We start from the raw sequence: 26,038 nt of genomic DNA, 5'->3' as shown, positions 1-26,038 counted from the left end.
AGCTAGACATAGAACTACCTTACGATCCAGCAATTCCACTCCTTGGAATATATCCTAGAGAAATAAGAGCCTTTACACAAACAGATATATGCACACCCATGTTCACAGCAGCACTGTTTACAATAGGAAAAAGATGGAAGCAACCAAGGTGCCCATCAATGGATGAATGGATAAATAAATTATGGTACATTCACACAATGGAATACTATGCATATGCATCCATAAAGAACAATGATGAATCTGTGAAACATTTCATAATGTGGAGGAATCTGGAAGGCATTATGCTGAGTGAAATTAGTCAGTTGCAAAAAGGACAAATATTGTATGAGACCACTATTGTAAGAGCTCAAGATATAGTTTAAACAGAGAAGAAAATATTCTTCGACAGTTACAAGAGTGGGGAGGAATGGGAGAGTTGGGTATTCTCTAATTAGATAGTAGACAAGAACTATTTTAGGTGAAGGGAGAGACAACAGACAATATAGAAGAGGTCAGCACAAATGGACTAAACCAAAAGCAAAGAAGTTTCCTGAATAACTGAAGGTCAAGTGTGGCAGGGGTGGGGGTTTGGGGACCATGGTTTCAGGGGACACCTAGGTCAATTGGCACCTAGGTCAATTGGCATAATAAAATCTATCAAGAAAACATTCTGCATCCCACTTTGGAGAGTGGCGTCTGGGATCTTAAATGCTAGCAAGCAGCCGTCTAAGATGCATCAGTTGGTCTCAACCCACCTAGAGCAAAGGAGAATGTAGAACACCAAAGATACAAGGTAATTATGAGCCCAAGAGACAGAAAGGGCCACATAAACCAGAGACTACATTAGCCTGAGATCCTTTAAAGGACCTCTGTAAAGTGTTGAAGAGCAAAGATGTCACCTTGAAGACTAAGGTGCACCGGACCCAAGCCGTGGTGTTTTCAATCACATCATATGGATGTGAAAGCTGGACAATGACTAAGGAAGACTGAAAAAGAATTGACACCTTTGAACTGTGATGTTGGCGAAAAGTATTGAATGTATCATGGACTGCCAAAAGAACGAACAAATGTGTCTTAGAAGAAGTACAACCAGAATACTCCTTAGAAGCAAGGATGGCAAGACAGCGTCTTACATACTTTGGACATGTTATCAGGAGGGATCAGTCCCTGGAGAAGGACATCATGCTTGGCAGAGTACAGGGTCAGCAGAAAAGAGGAAGACCCTCAACGAGGTGGATTGACACTGTGGCTGCAACAATAATGAGCTCAAGCATAGCAACGATTGTGAGGATGGCTCAGGATCAGGCAGTGTTTTGTTCTGTTGGGCATAGGGTCGCTATGAGTCAGAACAGACTTGACAGCACCTAACAACAACAGCAACACATTAGTCTGAGACCAGAAGAACTAGATGATGCCTGGCTATAACTGATGACTGCCCTGACAGAGAAGCCAACAGAGAACCCCTAAGGGAGCAGGAGAGCAGTGCGATGCAGACCTCAAATTCTCATATAAAGACCAGACTTAACGGTCTGACCGAGACTAGAAGGACCCCAGAGATCCTGGTCCCCAGACCTTCTGTTAGCTCAAGACAGGAACCATTCCCAATGCCAACTCTTCAGACAGGGATTGGACTGGACTATGGGATAGAAAATGGTACTGGTGAGGAATGAGCTTCTTGGATCAAGTAGACACATGAGAGTATATGGGAAGCTCTTGTCTGGATGGGAGATGAGAAGGGGGTCAGAAGCTGGCCAAATGGACACAAAAATAGAGAGTAGAAAGAAGGAATGTGCTATCTCATTAGGGGAAGAGCAACTAGGAGTATATACCAAGGTGTATGTAAGTTTTTTTTATGAAAGACTGACTTGATATGTAAACTTTCACTTAAAACACAAGAAAAATTAAAAATGAAAAATTCGTAAATCAAAAATAGCCTATGAAGCCAACTTTGAAACCAAACAACAGTTTGGTTTAATTGGTAAAGAATATTTGTCATGTGCATTGTGCTCTTTTAATTAAAAACATAGTATATGGAATCAAATTGTTAACAGCAACTGAAAAGGTTAGACAGGAAGCTTAGGGAAAAGTGAGTTTATGTCAATAGGGAAGGAACAGACTGGAAAAGGTGAGGATGGGTGTATAATTTAAGGAATGTACATACACAAATTGTTGAATAGGTGTGTTTTGCTGTGTATATTTCAACAATAAAAAAACAATAATCACATGATTGGTACTGTATGAGACATACACACACTCACGTGTTTGGTTCTTTGCTCACTTGTCCTTTCACTATGTGTGTGTGATGCAATCCTGGAGGAGCTCTGCCCATAGCCCTCTCCAAGGGCAATTCTCCCCTTCCCCCACTACAGCTGCTGGGAGCCTGCGCTGTGGGAGGCTCAAGGCTGTGCCCTTCATAGCGCACTGCCCTTGGCCGCCGGTGACTGTCTTGCCCAAGGCCATCCTCCAGGGGAAGGGTCACAGCCATGATTGGCTGAGAGGCAAAGGCCCCTGTTTGGGAAAATTTTTGAGAACTCCTCCTAGGATCCTCAAAAGCTTTAACTGCAATTTCTGACTTCCTACTGGGTTCCAGGGCACAATCTGGGTTTAGTTACATGATTGACATAGATTTGTTCCTACAACAGTGCTTTAAAATCACTTTCAAAATAGGGAAAAGCAGTTAATTCTTTTCCATGAAAATGAAAGTATCTTGTTTACAGCCTAGTCTTATACACCAGGGAATACTGCATTTAAACTTTCACCATGTACACTTGACCGAAACATTGTTTGTACACCCCTCTCCTCCTCCACTCACCCCCCCCCAAAAAAACCCATACATCAGAACTGTACAGAACTGGGAGGATAGATGAATAAATGACAACCATCTTTATGTAGATTAGTTCATAGATGTTAAAACAGCCATTCAGGTTAACTAAGAAATTTTGAGAGTGCTGTGAAGTACTGTCAGTGAAAAGATTAAGACCAAGTGTGTCTTGTCTCATCCCATTTAAAAACAACTTTATGATAGGGCCACCATGTGGATGGATGTACACAACACACGTGTATGTCAAGGTAAGAATGCGGAGGTTTGGTGGGAGGTGTTCCAGGTGGTGCTGGTGTGGGGTAGGGGAGCCCAATCACAGCACAGAGGGGGAAAGGCTGCACTAAAAAAATAAATGCATGTGTGAATGACTGCATGCGCGCAAGATTAAGTATGTTGTATGAATATATGAATATATAGAGATAAAACCACATTTAAAAAAATCTACTGCTTTGGTTGGCCTCTTCAAGATGTGTCTGCAGTATAGAAACTGAAGTATTTAACCGGGAAATGAGAACAGGGAAGGGCCTCTACAGCATTTGGAGTAACTGCAAGTCCTCTGATCTCCACCCAGGTTCTGTGGAAAAATACAAAAGATTGACAGTGAGTGGAGAGGCCATTCAGAACAAGGAAAGCCACAAACTCTGTGGATGATAAGAGGACTATCTTAGTAGGAGGCTGGGTGGAACTTGTGCAGGTGGTGGAGCAGAAATGAAGCAAGCCATGGGGCTTTGTGTAAGCTTGGCGGGCTTCTGGTGCCATCAGGTCTGATTCCACATCTGTTTATGAATCACAAATGTGAAGCCAGCACCAGAGACTGAGCTCAGCACTCTTTAGGGTGGGGCTGTTGGGTGGGTAGGTGGGGGGAGTCTTGACTGCCTTTTCTCCACAAGACTTGGAGGGCTCCACGCTAGCAGCAAAAGGGGCAGGTAGAAGTTTGTGTCAGCTTTCTGAGTTGTCTGCCCTGGACCCAGCATGTTCCGGGGAGGGGGGTGGGGGTGGGGAGGAGGGCTGAAATGCAGGAGCCACACAGCCTGCTTGTATTGAGTCCAGGGTGACCCTAGGCTGGGTCAGACTCCTGCTGCTCATCCAGATGGAGTCTGAAAGACAGTGAGTACCAGCCTCAACTTCTGCTATGTGGGACACTAAGCAGACGGCTCACATTGGCTATAGACTTGGGACTGGTGTGTTCTTAGCTTCCTTCCAAGAAAACAAAAGTGATTCCATAACTTCTCTGTACAGCAAATACCACCGCTGACAAACAAGAAGTCTACCAGGGGAAGGTGTTTGTGATAACCCAGCAGACAAATGGCTAATTTCTATAATATAAAGATTGCCAAGGATTTCATTTCACTTGGATCCACAATCAATACCCATGGAAGCAGTAGTCAAAAAAATCGAACGATGTATTGCATTGGGCAAATTTGTTGCAAAAAACCTTTTTAAAGTGTTAAAAGCAAAGATGTCACTTTAAGTACTAAGGTGCACCTGACCAAAGCCATGGTGATTTCAATCACCTATATACATGCTACTCAACAGCACCTACAACAACAAAGAGTTCCTACAAATCAACAAAATATAGAAAGCCTAATACAAATAGGTAAAGGGTATAAACTAGCAATTTGCAGAAGAAATAATAAAAACAGTAAAAAGTCTAACATGCAAAGATATTTGACATCACAATATACAATGAAATCTAAATTGAAAGGCAGTATGATCTCTACTTTTACCTATCAGATTGAAGAAATTTGAACAGTGCACCCACAGGAATGAAATTGGGACAGACTTTGGAGGACAATTTGATAATAGCTAAGAAAATCAGCCAATGAAAACCCTATGGATCACAACAACCAACCATGGGAACAGGGCAAGACCAGGCAGTGTTTCATTCTGCTGTGCATGTGGTTCCCATGAGTCTGGGAACAACTTGACAGCAGCTAACAAAAAGAAGTAAATTTAAATGTGCATAATCTCTGATTAAGAGCCCTGGTGGAGCAGCGGTTAAGTGCCTGACTGATGGTTCGACCCCACCAGCCTGTCCACAGGAGAAAGATGGTGGCAGTCTGCTTCCCTAAAGATTACAGCCTCGGACACCCTAAGGGGCAGATCTACTCTGTCCTACATGCTTGCTATGAGTCAGAACCGACTTAAATGCAACTGGTTCAGCTTTGGTTTAATCTCTGATCCAGTGGACTTTCATTTGTTCATATACTTTCAAAGGAAAAGAAATTGAAAACAACTTCTATGTCCATTTGTAAGGAAATGATAGATTACTGCACATTCTTATTATGTAATGCTACAAAACCATTAAAAACATTGATCCTGATCTAAAAGTACCGATATCAAAGTATTTCTATTATGTGAAAAAGCAAGTTACCACGCATTTGATCCTCTTTCACTTGTAAATCAAAATGTCAAAACTACACGTCCGCATGTTTATAAAGGCATGGAAAACAGTGGCCCCTCAGAGGGAGGGCTTTGAGGAAGGGGCATGGAGAGGGAGTTTCACATTTTGCCCTTTCTCCATTCTCCTTTTCCTGCTTTTTACTATGGGAATGCATGACTCATGTGATTTTAAAAGGCAATGAATGAAAAAGCAGAAACTTATGTCCATGTGTTCCTCTGATAATTAAAGGAGCAGCAGGCCAGTATGCATACTGGTGAACTTACAGAGGGTGGATCTGACAGTGTCAAGTGGTGATGAGAGAGGACAAATGCAGGCAGCAGCACCTGTGATGATGGCACAGCACAGAGACCTTTGGTAGGCACCGTGCACACAGCCTTCCTCACACACCCTGGTGCTAACTCTGAACCACACCTTCACATGGACACTGGGCTCATCAGGAGAAGTATATGTTAATCCAGTTGTCTCACCTTTGAGGCACACCAAAACCCTTTGCAGTATGTGTTAGAGCAAAGTTTGCTGGGCACACCCCCAGGGTTTCTGAATCAGCAGTTCTGGGGTGGAGCCCGAGAATCTGCATTTCTAACAAGCTTCCAGGTGATGCTGATGCTGTTGGTTGGAGCACTGTTCTCAGTAAAGAAGGAAAAGTCTTATTGTAATTTTGCAATTTCATGTAGGATTAAAAGCGGGGAAACTTAAGGGGCTTAACAAATTTATCTGGAAAGTGTATTTCCCTGGACTGTTACTTCTCTGACACTTAGTCAATACTGACCCATGCTTAATTCCGTGCTCCCTGTGACTTGGTCCCATGCTAGGTGCTAAGGACTGTACCAGGCACCAGGTAAACCAGATGCAGCCATGCACTCCCGTCCTCACACTGCCTGGGTCCAGACTTGGCTCTGCCATTTACCAGCCGCTCTTTACTCATTTGTGAAATGTGGAAAGCAGAGCAAACTGGTCTTACTCAAAGCCTCACTGACAATCTGAAATTTAATTTTTACTTTTGTCAAAATGCACCTTTTTTTATAGACTTTTAAGGAACTTGTTCTACTGTTGTTGTTGTTGTTAAGTGCCATCGAGTCGGTTCCGACTCAAAGCAACCCTATGCACAACAGAACGAAGCACTGCCTGGTACTGCAACTATCCTTAAAATAGTTGTTATGCTTGAGCTCATTGTTGCAGCCACTGTGTCAATCCACCTTGTTGAGGGTCTTCCTCTTTTCTGCTGACCCTGTACTTTGCCAACCATGATGTACTTCTTCAGGGACCGATCCCTCCTGACAACATGTCCAAAGTATGTAAGACGTACTCTCGCCATCCTCGCTTCCAAGGAGCGTTCTGGTCGTACTTCTTCCAAGACAGATTTGTTTGGTATTTTGGCAGTCCATGGTATAGTCAATATTCTTCACCAACACCACAATTCAAAGGTGTCAATTCTTCTTCAGTCGTCCTTATTCATGTCCAGCTTTCACAAGGATATGATGCGATTGAAAACACCATGGCTTGGGTCAGGCACACCTTCGTCTTCAAGGTGACATCTTTGCTCTTCAACCCTTTAAAGAGGTCCTTTGCAGCAGATTTACCCAATGCAATGCATCACTTGATTTCTTGACTGCTGCTTCCATGGCTGTTGATTGTGGATCCAAGTAAAATGAAATCCTTGACAACTTCAATCTTTTCTCCATTTATAATGATGTTGCTTATTAGTCCAGTTGTGAGGATTTTTGTTTTCTTTATGTTGAGGTGCAATCCATACTGAAGGCTGTGGTCTTTGATCTTCATTGGTAAGTGCTACAAGTCCTTTTCACTTTCAGCAAGGAAGGTTGTGTCATCTGCATAACACAGGTTGTTAATGAGTCTTTCTTCAGTCCTGTTGCCCTGTTCTTCTTCATGCAGCCAAGCTTCTCTTATTATTTGCTCAGCATATGGATTGAATAGGTATGGTGAAAGAATACAACCCCGGCTCATACCTTTCCTGACTTTAAACCAATCAGTATCCCCTTGTTCTGTCCGAACAACTGCTTCTTGATCTATGTAAAGGTTCTTCATGAGCACAATTAAGTGTTCTGGAATTCCCATTCTTTGCAAAGTTATCCATAATTTGTTATGATCCACATAGTCTAATGCCTTTGCATAGTCAATAAAACACAGGTAAACATCCTTCTGGTATTCTCTGCTTTCAGCCAGGATCCATCTGACATCAGCAATGATATCCCTGGTTCCACAACCTCTTCTGAAACTGGCCTGAATTTCTGGCTTCCCTGTCAATATACTTCTGCAGCCATTTTTGAATGATCTTCAGCAAAATTTTGCTTGTTTGTGATATTAATGATATTCTATAATTTCCACATTCGGTTGGATCACCTTTCTTAGGAATAGGCATAAATATGGATCTCTTCCAGTCAGTTGGCCAGGAAGCTGTCTTCCATATTTCTTGGCATAGACGAGTGAGCACCTCCAGTGCTGCATCTGTTTGTTGAAACATCTCAATTGATATTCCATCAATTCCTGGAGCCTTGTTTTTCGCCAGTGCCTTCAGAGCAGCTTGGACTTCTTCCTCCAGTACCATCAGTTCCTGATCACATGCTACCTCTTGAAATGGTTGAACATCTACTAGTTCTTTTTGATATAATGACTCTGTGTATTCCTTCCATCTTCTTTTGATGCTTCCTGCATCGTTTAATATTTTCCCCATAGAATCCTTCACTATTACAACTCGAGGCTTGAATTTTTTCTTCAGTTCTTTCAGCTTGAGAAATGCCCAGCGTGTTCTTCCCTTTTGGTTTTCCATCTCCAGCTCTTTGCACATGTCATTATAATACTTTACTTTGTCTTCTCGAGAGGCCCTTCGAAATCTCCTGTTCCGTTCTTTTACTTCATCAATTCTTCCTTTTGCTTTAGCTGCTCGATGCTCAAGAGCAAGTTTCAGAGTCTCCTCTGACATCCATCTTGGTCTTTTCTTTCTTTCCTGTCTTTTTCAATGACCTTTTGCTTTCTTCATGTATGATGTCCTTGATGTCATTCCACAACTTGTCTGGTCTTTGGTCACTAGTGTTCAATGCCTCAAATCTGTTCTTCAGATGGTCTCTAAATTCAGGGGGGATATACTCAAGGTCATATTTTGGGTCTTGTGGACTTGCTCTGGTTTTCTTCAGTTTCAGCTTGAACTTGCATATGAGCAATTGATAGTCTGTTCCAGCATCGGTCGCTGGCCTTGTTCTGGCTGATGAAATTGAGCTTTTCCATCGTCTCTTTCCACAGATGTAGTCAATTTGATTTCTGTGTGTTGCATCTGGCGAGGTCCATGTGTGTAGTTGGTGTATATGTTGGTGAAAGAAAGTATTTGCAATGAAGAAGTTGTTGGTCTTGCAAAATTCTACCATCCCATCGCTGGCATTTTTCTATCACCAAGGTCATATTTTCCAACTACCGATCCTTCTTTTTTGTTTCCAACTTTCGCATTCCAATCACCAGTAATTATCAATGCATCTTGATTGCATGTTCAATCAATTTCAGACTGCAGCAACTCATAAAAATCTTCTATTTCTTCATCTTTTGGCCGTAGTGGTTGGTGTGTAAATTTGAATAATAGTCGTTTTAACTGGTCTTCCTTGTAGGCATATGGATATTATCCTATCACTGACAGCATTGTACTTCAGGATAGATTTTGAAATGTTCTTTTTGACGATGAATGCAACACCATTCCTCTTTAAGTTGTCATTCCCAGCATAGTAGACTATATGATTGTCAGATTCAAAATTTAATTTTTACTTTTATCAAAATGCACTTTTTTTCTAGACTTTTAGGCATCTTGTTCTACCAGAAAGTATGAAATAATATCACTTTTTTTTCTTTATAACTGATAAAATTGCCAGCCAGAACTCATCCTTCCATCTCTCAACCCATCACTTACTGAGTGCCAACTCTGTACCAGCTGCAGGGCTAGGAAATGGAGACACCAGACAGGCAAGGACCAGTCTGGCCCGGGAGCCCAAAGCAGGAAAGCATAGCTACCCTTTGTGTGTAGGATCCCCAAGAGAGGTACTTGCAGACCACCATGGGAGCAGGTGACTTGATGGAAAACCTAAATCAGATGAGGAAGGGGTGGATTAGGAAGTTTTTCTGCAAGAGGTATAGTCTAAGTTGAGTCTCAACATCTTAGGAGACCCAGCTAGGCAGTGAAGGAAAGAGGGGCATTCCAGAAGAGGGAACATGCAAAAGACTGAGGCCATTGAAGGTCTGGGGGCCTGAGGAGCTGAAATATCGGAGATTCAGGCTGCTGGAACATGTGTTTAGGGTTGGGGTGCCAGGAGAATGCCAAGGGATGATAACAGAGAAAAGGTGGTCACCAACAGTGTGGGATGCTGACACAGGCAGAAGAGCTTGGGAGTGGTCAGCACCGGTGGACTGTGGACAGCATAGGGCTGCAGTCCCACATTGCACTCAGAACTGTAAAATCCACCCAGATAAGTGGATGAGGGCACTCTGGATGTGTACAAGAACTCTGACCAGCAGGAGACAGCCTCTGGCATTTCTCCTCACCAATATACATAATGTGGTACACTTGCCACCAAACCAAGCTATGTTCACACTAGACAAAATTTATACATTGCTTCTGATTTTCCTGAGGGGCAAGCAGAAGAGAACACAGAGAAACATGGAAAAGATGGGAACGATGATTTTGTGTTGTGGAGGCCAATGGTAACGTTATGGACCACAAAAAAACATAAGCAGCTACACATAAGCAATGACCGTATCCTCAAGGGCCTTCATAAAACGCCACAGTTTGTTCTGAGTTTTGTTTTGGCTTCTCACAAATCTATTCCAGTTTGTGAGAACTCCCTCCAGAAACCCGTGTGGCTCCTCTATACCTGAGTCCTCTCAGCATTAGGAAAACTGTTTCCTTATAAAGTCACTGCTGTTGATCCCTCTTTCCCTCAGACACTTACGAGTATCTAAAAGGTAAGGCAGCTTCCTGCTCCTTCACCTGCCCACCCGGTAGAGGCCAGATGACTGGATCCATTCTTACCTGGTGCTCCCCACAAAGAATAGTAGGTGGAACATGTGCTTTGGTGGCAGATTTCTACCTCATTGAAATGATTCTACCAGCTTTCAGGCTGTTAACAATCTTCTGCATATTTTCATGGGGTCCTAATTAAATTAGGTACTGAATCCAAGCAGCAAGAGATTCCACATGACTGGAGAGGTTTTCCAAGCTCCTCACTGCCCACACCCTCTCCATGGCCAACAACCCCAACTCCAACAGTGATACATTTGGAAAAAGAAGAACCATACTGATCCAGTCTGAGGACCCCAGTCTGAAGATAGGACAAGGATAAGACCCGAAGGACATGGACAGGGCCTTTTGTCCATAATTTTTGAGAGTCCCAGTTGGTGCAACTTCCAGAAATCTAGGCTTTAGAAATCATCAACATAGCAAGCCTGTTATTTAAAAAAAAGAAAAAGAAAAAATATACATACACAAGGGTAGGTCAAAAAATATTGCTACTATGGTTCCAGTTCATACATGCACAGGTTTATTCCAAACAAAACATGTTTAAATGTGTCTCTGTGATCAGTGGATGGTTACAGACAAGTTCTATCAGTGATACACTTGTCTTAGTCTCATTAGAGTACCTTCAGAAAAAAAAGGGATACTTTTTGTGCAATGGAAAAAAAAATGATTTTGAGGTCAGGGCTAGCATCAAATTTTTAACAAAACTAAGGTGGACATCTTCCCAAATCATTGAAGCTTTGCAACAAGTTTATGGGAATGCTACCCTACATAAAACAACAGATTTTAGATGCATCAAGTGTTTTAAGGAAGGTAGGGAAGACCTCAAAAATGAGCCAAGAGAGGGAAGACTGCTCAGAAGGTTATGACAATTTTTGGGGGGGGGATTCCAAAGGGGTAATCTTGATAGATTTTCCCAAAAGACACAGGACGATCACAGGGGCTTATTATGAAGAAGTTTTAAGAAAATTGAAAACTGCTTTTGTGAGATAAAGGCCAGGAAAGTTGTGCCAAGAGAGTTTTTTCCATCACGATAATGCACCTGCTCATCCTTTGAAAGTAGCAAGGGCTGTTCTATGAGAACTTCATTGGGAAACCCTACCTCAACCACCTTGAAGCCCTGATCTTGCCCCTTCAGACTTTTTTTTTGTTACCAAAAGTCAGAGGACATTTAAAAGTAATACTATTTGAGTTCCTCGAGGATGCCAAAACTGCCATTTTGACATGGTGTACACAGAAGACAGAATTCTTCCAGGGAAGGTTAAAGAGATGGAAACACCACTTTTAGAAGTATATAGACCTAGATGGAAGATATATCATGAAATAATAGCTTCACATTTTGATATTTTTGTTTAATAAGATATGATTTTATTAAATAAAAATATCAAAAATATCTACGATTTTGTAGCAATACTTTTTGACTTACCCTCATATATGCTGCCAGGTGATGGTAGAGAATAGAAACAGACAAAGAACTTTACTTTATTACAACTCTTCAAATGCTCACTGAAAATAAGACTGGCTTCAAAGGGTATGATTTCCCATGTATTTACCAACAGAGGTACTATACAGGCTAGAGGAATCATTGGGCCATTTTCTGCAGTTTTTACAACTTGTCCGTTTCCAGGCGAGACATCTTAATGCCCAGAGGCCTAAGCAGACTTGTGCCTTGAGGTTGTGCTTCTGAAGTCCTTCCAAGTATATTCCTAATAAACTAATAATGTTCTTCAGCAATATAAAAATCTTGCCTTTCTTCAAAAATAAAAGTTTTGGTAAATTTTTTCAAGAAGAAGAAATGCTGAATTGGAGGCTGGCAGTCAATGGTGGTGTTTATAGGCTTAGGTGATGTCTTAGGCTGGGTTCTCTAGAGAAGAAAAGCCAGCGAAGCATCTATATGTAGAGAGAGAGAGAGGAAAAAAAAAGACAGATTTATATCAAAGAAATGGCTCACACAGCTGTAGAGGCTGGAAAGTTCGAAGTTCATGAGGTGGGCTGGAGGCTTCTCCCAGCTGATGTGGCTGCAGTGGCTGTCGAAACCAAGATCCAGACTGTGGAGGCTGACGAATCCCAAGATCAGTGGCAAGTTGCGAGCTCAAGTCTCAAAAATCAGAGGTTGGATGAACAGGAGCCAGCTGCAGGATCTAGAGTGAGCAAAAGTCAGCAAGCCTTGCAGGAAAGCCCACCTATATTGGATGCAGTCCACACCCCTCAAGGAAACTTTCTTTCAACTGATTGGCAACTCACAGCAGATCCCATCACAGAGGTGATCACATTATATCAGATCTCATTATTGAGGTGATTATACCACTATACAACTGCCAAACTACATTTTAACTGCCAAACCACTGAGGATCACAGCCCAGCCAAGTTGATACACAATTTTAACAATCACAATCCACCCCTGGTCAACCTGGCAGCTGTACACAGCTCCTTAAGCCATGCATATCTCTGAATGAAGACAATTATAAAGTCATACTTACACCTAACACGATACAACACTCATCCAACTGAAAACACACTAGCCTTGTTTACATCTTATATTTTATAAATGAAGAAAATTAAAATATTCGATGCACACATATATACACAAGGCAGAAATACTCATAACAATTACAGTCTTAATTTATGTAACTGGTCACATGGTTGTAGCTAGTATTTACAACTACCTTCTTCTACCACCCATTTCGTATTCCCTTTACCTTCAGCAAGCATGTCATCTGGCTGTAGTTCTTTGCGTGATGGGATAACCCAAACCTTCATTCCTAAAGGGTCAGGGCCATTAGCAGTCCTGTTGGATTGGGTTGCTGGAGTTTTCCATTGACTTTGATCTTGGGCATGGTACTGGTAAGAGACACCCTAAGGGATCTCCTGCATTCCAGACATACTCTTCTTTACTTCCATTATGTAATTTCAATCCAATTTCTTCTGGGTAATCAGGATCAATCACACCAGCCAATATTGTAACTTCCTTCTTTGCCTTTTGGTCCAGAGGTGTAAGAAGCCCAAAGTGGCCAGGTGGCGTTCTTAACTTCCAATTGAATGGAATCAGTGATGTGTCTCCATGTGGGAGCATCCCTCCCTTTGGAACTAGGAAGGAGACCTGTGGAGCACATGGTTGTGGGGACGGGAAGCAAAGCTTTGTCAATAGATCACTAGGGGTAATAGTCAGTGGTGCCATTCCCATTTCCACCCCTTGATTCCTGGACCCATGAATCCTGGCTATGGAAAAAAAACACCACCATATACTGAATGCTGGTATAAAGCATACGCAGCCTCAGGTTGCTGGATGATCACTTTGAGGAATGGTGCCATGTTGGAGACTCGGCCTTCTCTGCTGCTGACAGATTGGGTACACAGCAGTGGCTGTAGCCTTGGCGAGTGGAAGTTCACTTGGCTGAACCCATGCATAACCTCCATTCCTGCCACGATGGCCACTTTGTTCATGAGTCCATTTGGCAATAAAGGGAGTGGTTGGGAAAAGAGGATGACTTGTTTCCAAAGAATGTATCATGGTATCCACTTGGCTGTTAAAATCCTCCTATGCTGTGGTCACCCGTTAGTGACCATTCACATGAGACACAAATACCTTCACTTATTTGTCTCATTCAGAAGAGTCTATGCATATACTTCTTTGCCATAAATACTTGCCTCAAATTTTCCAATCATGTTCCTTCCAAGTCCCTGACCATCCAGCCAAACCATTGGCCACAGCCCATGAATCAGTACACTATCGCACATCTGGCCATTTCTCCTTCCAAGTAAAGTGAACATTCAGGTGCACTGCTCTAATTTCTGCCCATTGGGAGGATTTCCCTTCACCACTGTCCTTCAGGGAGGTCCCAGAAAGGGGCTGTAGCACTGCCACTGCCCACTTGCGAGTGGTGCCTGCATATTGCACAGAACCATCTATAAACCAGGCACGAGTTTTAACTTCCTCAGTCAACTGATCATAAGGAATTCCCATGAGGCCGTAAGTATAGACTAGGAAATGGGAGGTAACGTAACAGGAGTGGAGACCGTGGGCATTTGGGTTACTTCCTCATGCAACTTGTGCCTTCAGGTCCTACTTGGGCCCAATCTCATATATGCCACTTCCATTTAATGATGGAGTGTTGCTGTGCACATCTAACTTTACGGCTCTGTGGGTCAGACAATACCCAGTTCATGATGGGCAGTTCAGGTCCCATAGTGACTTGGTATCTCATGGTAAAGCATTCAGTCTCTACTAAGGCCTACTAATAAGCCAAACTACTCTCAAAAGGAGAGCAGTTATCTGCAGAGGATGGCAGGGCTTTGCTCCAAAATCCTAAGGTTCTGTGCTGTGATTCACCAATAGGGGCCTGCTAAGGACTTCAAACAGCATCTCTATCAAAAAAAAAAAAAGCAGCATCTCTATTAGCCACTGACAATTTGAGCACCATTGGATCAGCCAGATTATATGGCCCAAGGGGCAGAGTGGTTTGCACAGCAGTCTTAGTCTGTTGCAAAGCCATCTCTTTTTCTGGTCTTCACTCAAAACTAGCAGATTTTCAAGGCATTTGATAAATAGGCCAAAGTAGCACATCCAAAGGAGGGGTATGTTGCCTCCAAAATCCAAAGAGGCCCAACAGGCATTGTGCCTCCTTTTTAGCTGTGGGAGGGAGCAGAGGCAATAATTCATCCTTCACTTTAGAAAGAAAATCTCAACATACTCCCAACATTGGACTTCTAGAAATTTCACTGAGATGGAAGGCGGCTGAAATTTTTTTTTTTTTTTTTTTAATTTTTATCTTGCTTTAAGTGAAAGTTTACAAATCCAGTCGGACTCTCCTACAAAAATTTATAAACACTTGGCTATATACTCCTAATTGCTCTCCCCCTAATGAGACACCACACTCCTTCTCTCCTCTATTTCTTTTCAAGTCCATTTGGCCAGCTTCTGACCCTCTCTACCCTCTCATCTCCCCTTCAGACAGGAGATAACCAACATAGTCTCATGTGTCTACTTGATCCGAAAAGCTCATTCTTCACTAGTATCATTGTCTATCCCATAGTCCAGTCCAATCCCTTCCTGAAGAGTTAGCTTTAGGAATTGTTCTTGTCTTGGGCTAACAGAAGGTCTGGCTGGGGACCATGACCTCCAGGGTCATTCAAGTCTCAGTCAGACCATTAAGTCTGGCCTTTTTGTGAGAATTTGGGGTCTGCAACCCACTGCTCTCCTGCTCCTTCAGGGGTTGTTGTGTTCCCTGTAAGGGCAGTCAACGGTTGTAAGGTAGCTGAATTTTTTTGGATTAATTTCCCACCACCTAGCATGAAAATGTTTCACCAATAAGTCCGGAGTCATTAACACTTCTTCCTTACTAGGTCCTATCAGCCTGTCCTCAGTGTAATGAATCAGTGTGACATCTTGTGGAAAGTAAAGGCAATCAAGGTCCCGGCAGACTAAATTATGACATAGGGCTGCAGAGCTGATATGCCATTGAGGTAAGACACCGAAGGTGTATCACTGGCCCAGCCAGCTGAAGGCAAACTGCTTCTGGTGGTCCTTCAAAACAGGTATGGAGAAAAACGCATTAGTCAGGTCAGTCGCTGCACACCAGGTACCAGGAGATGTATTAATTTGCTCAAGCAATGAAGCTACATCTGGAACAGCAGCTGTAATTGTAGTCACCACCTGGTAAAGTTTTCAATAATCCACTTTCATTCTCCAAGACCCAGCTTTTTAAAAAAATTTTATTGTGCTTTTTTTTTCTTAAGTGAAAGTTTACAAATCAAGTCAGTCTCTCACACAAAAACTTATATACACCTTGCCACATACTCCCAATTGCTCTCCCCCTAATAAGACAGCCCTCTCCCTCCCTCCACTCTCTTTTTGTGTCCATTTTGCCAGCTTCCAAGCCCCTCTACCCTCTCATCTCCCCTACAGGGGGGAGATGCCAAGGTCTCAAGGTCCACCTGATCCAAGAAGCTCACTCTTCACCAGCATCCCTCTCCAACACACTGTCCAGTCAAATCCCTGTCTGAAGAGTTGGCTTTGGGAATGGTTCCTGTCTTGGGCCAACAGGTCTGGGAGCCATGACCACAGGGGTCCTTCCAGTCTCAGACAGACCATTAAGTCTGGTCTTTTTATGAGAACTTGGTGTCTGCATCCCACTGCTCTCCTGCTCCTGCATGGGTTCTCTGTTGCGTTCCTTGTCAGGGCACTGATCGGTTATAGCTGGGCACCATCTAGCTCTTCTGGTCTCAGGCTGATGTATCTCTGGTTTATGTGGCCCTTTCTGTGTCTTGGGCTCATAATTACCTTGTGTCCTTGGTGTTCTTCTTTCTCCTTTGATCCAGGTGGGTTGAGACCAATTGATGCATCTTAGATGGCCGCTTCCTAGCATTTAAGACCCCAGACACCTGTCTCCAAAGTGGGATGCAGAATGTTTTCTTAATAGATTTTATTATGCCAATTGACTTAGATGTCTCCTGAAACCATGGTCCCCAAACCCCAGCCCCTCCTATGCTCACCTTTGAAGCATTCAGTTTATTCAGGAAACTTCTTTGCTTTTCATTTAGTCCAGTTGTGCTGACCTCACCTGTATGGTGTGTTGTCTTTCCCATCACCTAAAGTAGTTCTTATCTACTATCTAATTAGTGAATACCCCTCTCCCACCCTCCCTCCCTCCACCCTCTCATAACCATCAAAGAATACTTTCTTCTCTGTTTAAACTATTTCTTGAGTTCTTATAATAGTGCTTTCATACAATATTTGTCCTTTTGCAACTGACTAATTTCACTCAGCTTAATGCCTTCCAGATTCCTCCATGTTATGAAATGTTTCACGGATTCAGCAGTGTTCTTTATCGATGCTTAGTATTCTATTGTGTGAATATACCATAATTTATTTATCCATTCATCCATTGGTGGGCACCTTGGTTGCTTCCATCCTTTTGCTATTGTAAACAGTGCTGCAATGAACATGGGTGTGCACATATTTGTTCCTGCAAAGGTTCTACTTTCTCTAGGATATATTCTAAGGAGTGAGATTACTGGATTGTATGGTAGTTCTATTTCTAGCTTTTTAAGGAAGTGCAGATTTGATTTCCAAAGTGGTTGTACCATTTGACATTCCCACCAGCAGTGTAGAAGTGTTCCAATCTCTCCACAGCCTCTCCAACATTTGTTTTGTGTTTTTTGAATTAATGCCAGCCTTGCTGGAGTGAGATGGAAACTCATTGTAGTTTTGATTTGCATTTCTCTAATGGTTAATGATCGTGAGCATTTCCTCATGTATCTGTTAACTACCTGAATGTCTTCTTTAGTGAAGTGTCTGTTCATATCTTTTGGCCATTTTTTAATTGGGTTGCCTTTTTGCAGTTGAGGTTTTGCAGTGTCATGTAGATTTTAAAGATCAGGTGCAGATCGGAAATATCATAGTTAAAAACTTTTTCCCAGTATGTGGGTAATCTTTTTACTCTTTTGGTGAAGTCTTTGGATGAGCATAGGTGTTTGATTTTTAGGAGCTCCCAGTTATCTAGTTTTTCTTCTGCATTGTTAGTAATGTTTTGTATACTGTTTATACCATGTGTTGGGGCTCCTGATGTTGTCCCTATTTATTCTTCCATGATCTTTATCACTTTAGATTTTATATTTAGGTCTTTGATCCATTTTGAGTTTGTTTTTGTGCATGGAGTGAGGTATGGGTCTTGTTTCATTTTTTGCATATGGATATCCAGTTATGCCAGCACCATTTGTTAAAAAGACTGTCTTTTCCCCATTTTACTGTTTTGGGGCCTTTGTCAAATATCAACTGCTCATATGTGGATGAATTTATGTCTGGATTCTCAATTCTGTTCCATTGGTCTATGTTTCTGTTGTTGTACCAGTACCAGGCTGTTTTGACTACTGTGGTGGTATAATAGGTTCTAAAATCAAGTAGAGTAAGGCCTCCCACTTTGTTCTTCTTTTTCAGTAATGCTTTATTTATCCAGGGCCTCTTTGCCTTCCATATGAAGTTGGTGATTTGTTTCTCCATATCACTAAAGACTGTCACTGGAATTTGGACTGGAAATGCATTAAATGTATGGATTGTTTTTGGTAGAATAGCCATTTTCATAATGTTAAGTCTTCCTATCCATGAGCAAGGTATGTTTTTCCATTTATGTAGGTCTCTTTTGGTATCTTGCAGAAGTTTATTGTATTTTTCTTTGTATAAGTCTTTTACATCTCTGGTAAGGTTTGTTCCTAAGTATTTTATCTTCTTGGGGGCTACTATAAATGGTATTGATTTGGTGATTTCCTCTTCGATGTTCTTTTTGTTGGTGTACAGGAATCCAACTGAGTTTTGTATGTTTATCTTGTATCCCAATACTCTGTTGAACTCTTCTATTAGTTTCAGTAGTGTTCTTGAGGATTCCTTAGGGTTTTCTGTGTATAAGATCATGTCATCTGCAAATAGAGATACTTTTACTTCTTCCTTGCCAATCTGGATGACCTCCATTTCTTTGTCTAGCCTAACTGCTCTGGTTAGGACCTTCAGCACAATATTGAATAAGAATGGTAAGAAAGGGCATCCTTGTCTGGTTCCCGATCTCAAGGGGAATGCTTTCAGGCTTTCTCTATTTAGAATGGGGTTATATGTTGGCTGTTGGCTTTGTATAAATGCCCTTTATTATGTTGAGGAATTTTCCTTCTATTCCTATTTTCCTGAGAGTTTTTTTCATGAATGGGTGCTGAACTTTTTCAAATGACTTTTCTGCATCAATTGATAAAATCATGTGATTCTTGTCTTTTGTTTTATTTATGTGATGGATTACATTAATTGTTTTTCTAATGTTGAACCATCCCTGCATACCTGGTATGAATCCCACCTGTTCATGGTGAATTATTTTTTTGATATGTTGTTGAATTGTATTGGCTAGAATTTTGTTGAGGATTTTTGCATCTACGTTCATGAGGGATATAGGTCTATAATTTTCTTTTCTCGTGGTGTCTTTACCTGGTTTTGGTATCAGGGATATGGTGGCTTCATAGAATGAGTTTGGTAGTATTCCGTCCTTTTCTATCCTCTGAAATACCTTTAGTAGTAGTGGTCTTAACTGTTCTCTGAAAGTTTGGTAGAACTATGCAGTGAAGCCATAGGAGCTGGAGCTTTTTTTGCGGGGAGTTTTTTTTATTACCTTTTCAATCTTTTGTTATGGGTCTTTTAGTTGTGTTTTTTTTTGTTAACCTCTGTTTGCGTTAGTTTCGGTAGGTAGTGCATTTCTAGGAATTTATCCATTTCTTCTAGGTTTTCAAATTTGTTAGAGTATAATTTTTGGTAATAATCTGATATGATTCTTTTAATTTCAGTTGGCTCTGTTGTAATATCGCCCATTTCATTTGTTATACAGGTTATTTGTCCTCTCCTATTTTTCCTTTGTTAGTTTGGCCAATGGTTTATCAATTTTTTTTGTTTTTTTCAAAGAACCAGCTTTTGGTCTTGTTAGTTCTTTCAATTGTTTTTCTGTTTTCTATTTCATTTAGTTCAGCTCTAATTTTTATTATTTATTTTCTTCTGGTGCCGGAGGGTTTCTTTTGTTGCTCTCTATTTGTTCAAGTTGTAGGGGTAATTCTTTGATTTTGACCCTTTCTTCTTTTTGGATATGTGCACTTATTGATATAAATTGAGCTCGGAGCACTGCTTTCACTGTGTCCCAAAGGTTCTGATAGGAACCTATCAGATTCTATGAATTTCTTTATTCCATCTTTAATGTCCTCTATAATACAGTATTTTTTGAGCAGGGTATTGTTCAGTTTCCAAGTGTTTGATTTCTTTTCCCCACTTTTCCTGTTATTGATTTACACTGTTATGGTCTCCTGGTTAAAGAATATGGTTTGTGATATTTCAATGTTTTGGATTCTGCTAAGGCTTGCTTTATGACCTAATATGTGGTCTATTCTAGAGAATGTTCCATGTGCACTAGAAAAGAAAGTATACTTGGTTGCTGTTGGGTGGAGTGCTCTGTATGTGTCTATGAGGTCAAGTTGGTCGATTGTGGCATTTAGATCTTCCGTTTCTTTATTGAGCTTCTTTCTGGATGTCCTGTCCTTCACCAAAAGTGGTGTGTCGAAGTCTCCTACTCTTATTGTGGAGCTGTCTATCTCACTTTTCAATGCTGATAGAGTTTGTTTTATGTGTCATGCAGCCCTGTCATTGAGTGCATAAATATTTAATATGGTTATATCTTCGCCATATATTGTCCCTTTAAGCATTATATAGTGTCCTTCCTCATCCTTTATGATGGACTTAACTTTAAGGTCTATTTTGTCAGAAATTAATGTTGTCACTCTTGCTCTTTTTTGTTAGTTGTTTGCTTGATATACATTTTTTCCATCCTTTGAGTTTTAGTTTGCTTGTGTTTCTAAGTCTAAGGTGTGTCTCTTGTAGGCAGCATATAGAAAGATAGTGTTTTTTAATCCATTCTGCCACTCTCTGTCTCTTTATTGGTGCATTTAGTCCACTTACATTCAGCGTAATTATGGATTGGCATGAATTTAGTGCTATCATTTTGATGTCTTTTTTTGTTTGTTGTTGACAGTTTCTTTTTCCCACTTTATTTTATGTGCTGAGTAGATTATCTTCATATACTCTCCTTCCCTCATATTTGTTGTTGATTTTATTTCTGCTGAGTCTGTATTTTTTTTCTTGTATTTTATTTTGTTGAGCAGGATAGTTTGTCTCCTTTGTGGTTACCTTATTATTTACCCCTATCTTTCTAAACTTAAACCTTTTATTTCTTTGTATCACCGTATCTTCTCCTACATACAGAAGGTCTGTGATTACATTTCTTAGTCCCTCTTTATTGTTTTAATGTTGTCTTCTTTTGTATAATAACATCACTGTTGCCCTGTTTGGAGCTTTTTTTTTTTTTTTTTTGGTAATCTTACTTTGTTTTTTTTCATTTTCCTGTCTGGTTTGACTTCTGGTTGCTCTGCCCAGTATTCTAATCTTGGGTTGATACCCGATATTATTGATTTTCTAACCAAAGAATTCCCTTTAGTATTTCTTGTAGTTTTGGTTTGGTTTTTGTGAATTCCCTAAACTTGTGTTTATCTGGAAATGTCCTAAAATCACCTTCATATTTAAGAGACAGTTTTGCTGGATATATGATTCTTGGCTGGCAATCTTTTTCCTTCAATTTTTTAAATAAGTCATCCCATTGCCTTCTTGCCGTCATGGTTTTTGGTGAGTAGTCCGTGCTTATTCTTATTGGCTCTCCTTTGTAGGTGACTTTTTGTTTATCCCTAGCTGCTCTTAAAATTCTCTATCTTTGGTTTTGGCAAGTTTGATTATAATATGTCTTGGAGACTTTCTTTTAACATATACCTTACGTGGAGTTGGATGAGCATCTTGGATAGACATCCTCTCATCTTTCACGATATCAGGGAAGTTTTCTGCCAACAAATCTTCAATAATTCTCTCTGTATTTTCTGTTATCCCTCTCTGTTCTGGTACCCCAATCACTTGTAGGTTATTTCTCTTGATAGAGTCTTATATGATTCTTAAGGTTTCTTCATTTTTTTAAAATTCTTTTATCTGATTTTTCTTCAAATATATTAGTGCCAAGTGATTTATCTTTGAGTTCAGAAATTCTGGCTTCTACTTGCTCAATTCTGCTCTTCTCACTTTCTATTGAGTGGTCTACTGTAATTTTATTGTTAATCTTCTGAGTTTCTGATTGCTGTCTGCCTACGGATTTTTCCAGTTTATTAAATTTTTCATTATGTTGCTGAATAATCTTTCGAATTTCTTCAATTGCTTTATCTGTGTGTTCCTTGGCTTGTTCTGCGTATTGCCTCATTTCCTTCCTGATGTCTTGAAGGGTTCGGTATATTAAACTTTTGTATTCTGCCTCTGGTAATTCCAGGAATGCACTTTCATCAGAAGATCCCTGGATTCTTTGTTTTGAGAGCTTGTCGAGGTGATCATGTTCTGTTTCTTTATGTTTCTTGAAATTGACTGTTGTCTCTGAGCCATCTCTAAGTTATTGTATTAGGTTATGTTTACTTACTGAGTCATAGCTTCTTGCTTTGTTTTGTTTCGATATGCCCAGATGCATTGCTTGAGTGAGCCAGCTTGATTATTTTCACCTTTGGAGCTCTGATGTCCTGTCCCCAAATGGCTAGAGCTGTTATCAAGTATATCAGTCTAGGAGTCCATTTACTTTTCTTGTATGAATTCAGCTCAGGTGTCCAGGTAGCTGATCATCAAGTATGTGGTACAGACTCTGTCCTACAGTCTTAGAGGGGCAGGGGTGATTGGTTTAAGTACTGGTATCTGCTTGCAGCAAAGGGTCATGCTCTGAACAAGGCAGCGGTGAGAACTGACCCCCGAGTGTCTCTGAGGAAAGCGCATCCCTGTTCCCTAGAGCGTGCAGGGGGGTGAGTTCTGCAGATGGACCATGGGCACCAAATGTTTTTGGTTGTAAGGACTGGGAGGTAGCAGTTATCTTTGGACCCCTGTCACGGGAGGATGGGTGACCTGAGTGCAGCTACCAGTCCTTAGGCCCCTGATGTGGGTAGGTGAGGACCCTGTTTAATGGGCAAAGCAATGAGAAACATCAAACACTCTCCTCTCCTTGCACAGCTGAAACAGTTGGAGTCTGCCAACAAGGGCCTATGCTCCTGAAATAGGCCCACACAGGTCCATGACAGAGGGGAAAGGTGCTCAAAATCCACAGATCGTTTATGCCTGGACAAGAGCCACTTCTTTCCTGAACTCCCCCGGTTAGTGTAGAAAGTAAATTATTTTTTCCCCCCAAATGCAAATTTTTTCCTTCTCCAAGGCTGGGAGAATGGCTCTAGGCACTCAACAGTGCCTATCTCAGGCCCAGGGAATTTAGCTGCTGAAACCAGCTTGGCGGTGGAGGGGCGCATTAAAATATATGGAAGTACTTAGCTTTTGCCGAGAGCACCGTTCTTCTCTGGTTACAGAGGTGTGCGTAGGCTGTGTGGCTGGATGCTTCTCCCCGAGAAAACTGCGGGTGAACGCTTGTACCAGCCCGCTGCTGCAGCTCCGGTAATGGTGCCTGAGGGCTCCTCGCGACTCAGGTCCAGTAACTCTTCTCCGCTTCCGAACAGTCTCTTCCTCCCCTGCCCCTCTGTTTGTTTTTTAAGCTTGTGTTTGAAGCTCAGGGCTCCTAGCTTGTCATAAATATACTCGTTTCACTTGTTTTTTGGGTCTTCATTGTAAAGAGGGCTCGCAGGAAGCGTGTGTCTATTCCGCCATCTTGGCTCTGCCCCCAGGTGTTTTTTGCACAGCTCAAATAGGCCAGCTGAATGGGAATGTATTGGGAATCACCACCCCTGCATCCTTCAAGTCCTTGATGGTGGGAATAATCTCTGCAATTCCTCTAGAAATGTGGTATTGCTTTTGGTTTACTATTTTCCTAGGAAGGGGTAATTCTGATGGCTACCACATGCCTATTCCTACCATAAGAGTCAGTAGTCCACTTCATAAGAGTCAGTACTCCACTTGTCAGAGACACAATGTGGGGGTTATGTCAGTTGCTGAGTATATCTCTCCAATTATGCATTCTTGAACAGTGGAAATCACTACAGGATGGGATCCAGGACTCGCTGGATCTACTGTGAAACAGACATGAGCTAAGACTCTATTAATAACCTGACCCCTCCATATGCCCCTAGTATGACTGGTGGGCCACAGTGACATTTTGGGTCTCAGAATTAGTGTCAGTTCAGAGCCAGTATGCAGTGATTCCCCCCCAAATCTGAATATTTCCTTTTCCCCAATGAATGGTCACTCTTGTAAAAGGTGGCAGATTCCTTTGTGGAAGGTTGGGACAAAGATTAACAGCACAAAGTTTTGGCGGTGTAGTGAGGTTGTTCCTCAAGAGGACCTCGCCTCCCCTTCATACAAGGGGTTGTAAGTCTGTAAACTTGCTCACATCTGGGAATTGATTGAGGGGCCATCACTATCTATTCTGGTGATTCAAGTTAGGCAGCCATTCACTTGACCTAGAATTCTTCTGCTTGTACAGATCAAGTAAACGGAATTCCCATCTATTTCACTCCTAAGGACACCACGACTAAGTAACCAACACCATAAATCCATGAGTCACACTATTCTGATTACTGCTTTGACTCTGCTGCCCATTAAGTAACATGCCCACCTTGTCTTTGTTGATTGAGTGCTGCCACTTGGCCCATACCACCATGGGGTCCAATCGGCCCCAGTGTAGTTTGTGTCTTAATTCAGTTAGGAGAGTTCCCACTGTCAAATCTGACTTACATAAAATAGCAATCACAGCAGTCTTCAATCATGCTAGGGCTCCCTTCACAAATTTGTTCCTCAACATTGTGGTAAAAGGTGTGTTCTCTGGGCAGGCCACGTGTTGGCCTGTGGGTCTAACTTGATAAATTCATGCTAACATGCCCATTTCCCTAAGCCTTTGGATACTTTCTTCTACAGTACGGCAAGGCAGGTCTGGTACTTCAACATGATTTAGTGTAGGCCACCACATAATCCATGCTTCAGCAACCTAACCAAATAAACTATTAGGTTGTTTCCTAAACTCTGGAGCTTGCATATGAGCAATTGTTGGTCTGTTCCACAGTCGGCCCCTGGCCTTGTTCTGACTGATGATATTGAGCTTCACCATCGTCTCTTTCCACAGATGTAGTCAATTTGATTTCTGTGTGTCCCATCTAGCGAGGTCCATGTGTATAGTTGCCGTTTATGTTGGTGAAAGAAGGTATTTGCAATGAAGAAGTCATTGGTCTTGCAAAACTCTATCATTCAATCTCCGGAATTGTTTCTATCACCAAGGCCATATTTTCCAACTACTGATCCTTCTTCTTTGTTTCCAACTTTCGCATTCCAATCGCCAGTAATTACCAATGCATCTTGATTGCATGTTCGATCAATTTCAGACTGCAGCAGCTGATAAACACCTTCTATTTCCTCATCTTTGGCCCTAGTGGTTGGTATGTAAATTTGAATAATAGTCATATTAACTGGTCTTCCTTGTAGTGGTATGGATATTATCCTATCACTGACAGCGTTGCACTTCAGGATAGATCTTGAAACGTTCTTTTTCACAATGAATGTGACACCATTCCTCTTCGAGTTGTCATTCCCAGCGTAGTAGACTATATATGATTGTCTGATTCAAAATGGCCAATACCAGTCCATTTCAGGTCACTAATGCCTAGGATATCAAAGTTTATGCATTCCATTTCAATTTTGATGATTTCCAATTTTCCTAGATTCATACTTCGTACATTCCAGGCTCCAATTATTAATGGATGTTTTCAGCTGTTTCTTCTCATTTTGAGTCATGCCACATCAATAAATGAAGGTCCTGAAAGCTTTACTCCATCCACATCATTAAGGTCGACTCTCTACTTTGAGGAGGCAGCTCTTCCCCAGTCATCTTTTGAGTATCTTCCAACCTGGGGGGCTCATCTTCCAGCACTATATCAGACAATGTTCTGCTGCTATTCATAAGGTTTTCACTGGCTAATGCTTTTCAGAAGCAGACTGCCGGGTCCCTCTTCCTAGTCTGTCTTAGTCTGGAAGCTCAGCTGAAACCTGTCCTCCATGGGTGACCCTGCTGGTATCTGAATACTGGTGGCATAGCTTCCAGCATCACAGCAACACACAAGCCCCCACAGTACAACAGACTGACAGACACGTGCGGGTAACTTTCTATTGAGTTGTCTAATTCTGAAATTTTATTGTTAATCTTCTGGATTTCTGTTTGCTGTCTCTCTATGGGTTCTTGCAGTGTATTAAATTTGTCATTATGCTCTTCTCTAATCTTCTTTTGTTCCTCTCATGCTTTGTTTGGTGTGT

The 26,038-nt window shown here is 41.5% G+C and overlaps 1 protein-coding gene across 7 annotated transcripts in view; it reads right to left on the bottom strand.

Moving 5' to 3' along the window:
• Nucleotides 1–26,038, bottom strand: part of SYNDIG1 (synapse differentiation inducing 1) — a 274,280-nt gene that overhangs the window by 48,304 nt on the left and 199,938 nt on the right. The window contains exons 5-6 of one of the 7 annotated variants that reach the window (XR_007515429.1): nucleotides 12,167–12,356; nucleotides 3,302–3,374 (exon numbers count right to left, since the gene is read on the bottom strand). The exons of 2 other annotated variants lie outside the window; for them this stretch is intronic. Coding sequence is in view for 3 of the 5 variants with exons in the window: in XM_049869587.1 (XP_049725544.1) it covers nucleotides 3,297–3,374 (78 nt within the window). In the remaining 2 variants the exon portion in view is untranslated. 4 more of the 7 variants (XR_007515430.1, XM_049869587.1, XM_049869588.1 and 1 more) reach the window with 4 other exon arrangements.

This window comes from Elephas maximus, chromosome 25 (genome assembly GCF_024166365.1).
Source record: "Elephas maximus indicus isolate mEleMax1 chromosome 25, mEleMax1 primary haplotype, whole genome shotgun sequence".
NCBI classification, from domain to species: domain Eukaryota; kingdom Metazoa; phylum Chordata; class Mammalia; order Proboscidea; family Elephantidae; genus Elephas; species Elephas maximus.
This window is presented reverse-complemented; position numbering and strand designations above follow the sequence as displayed.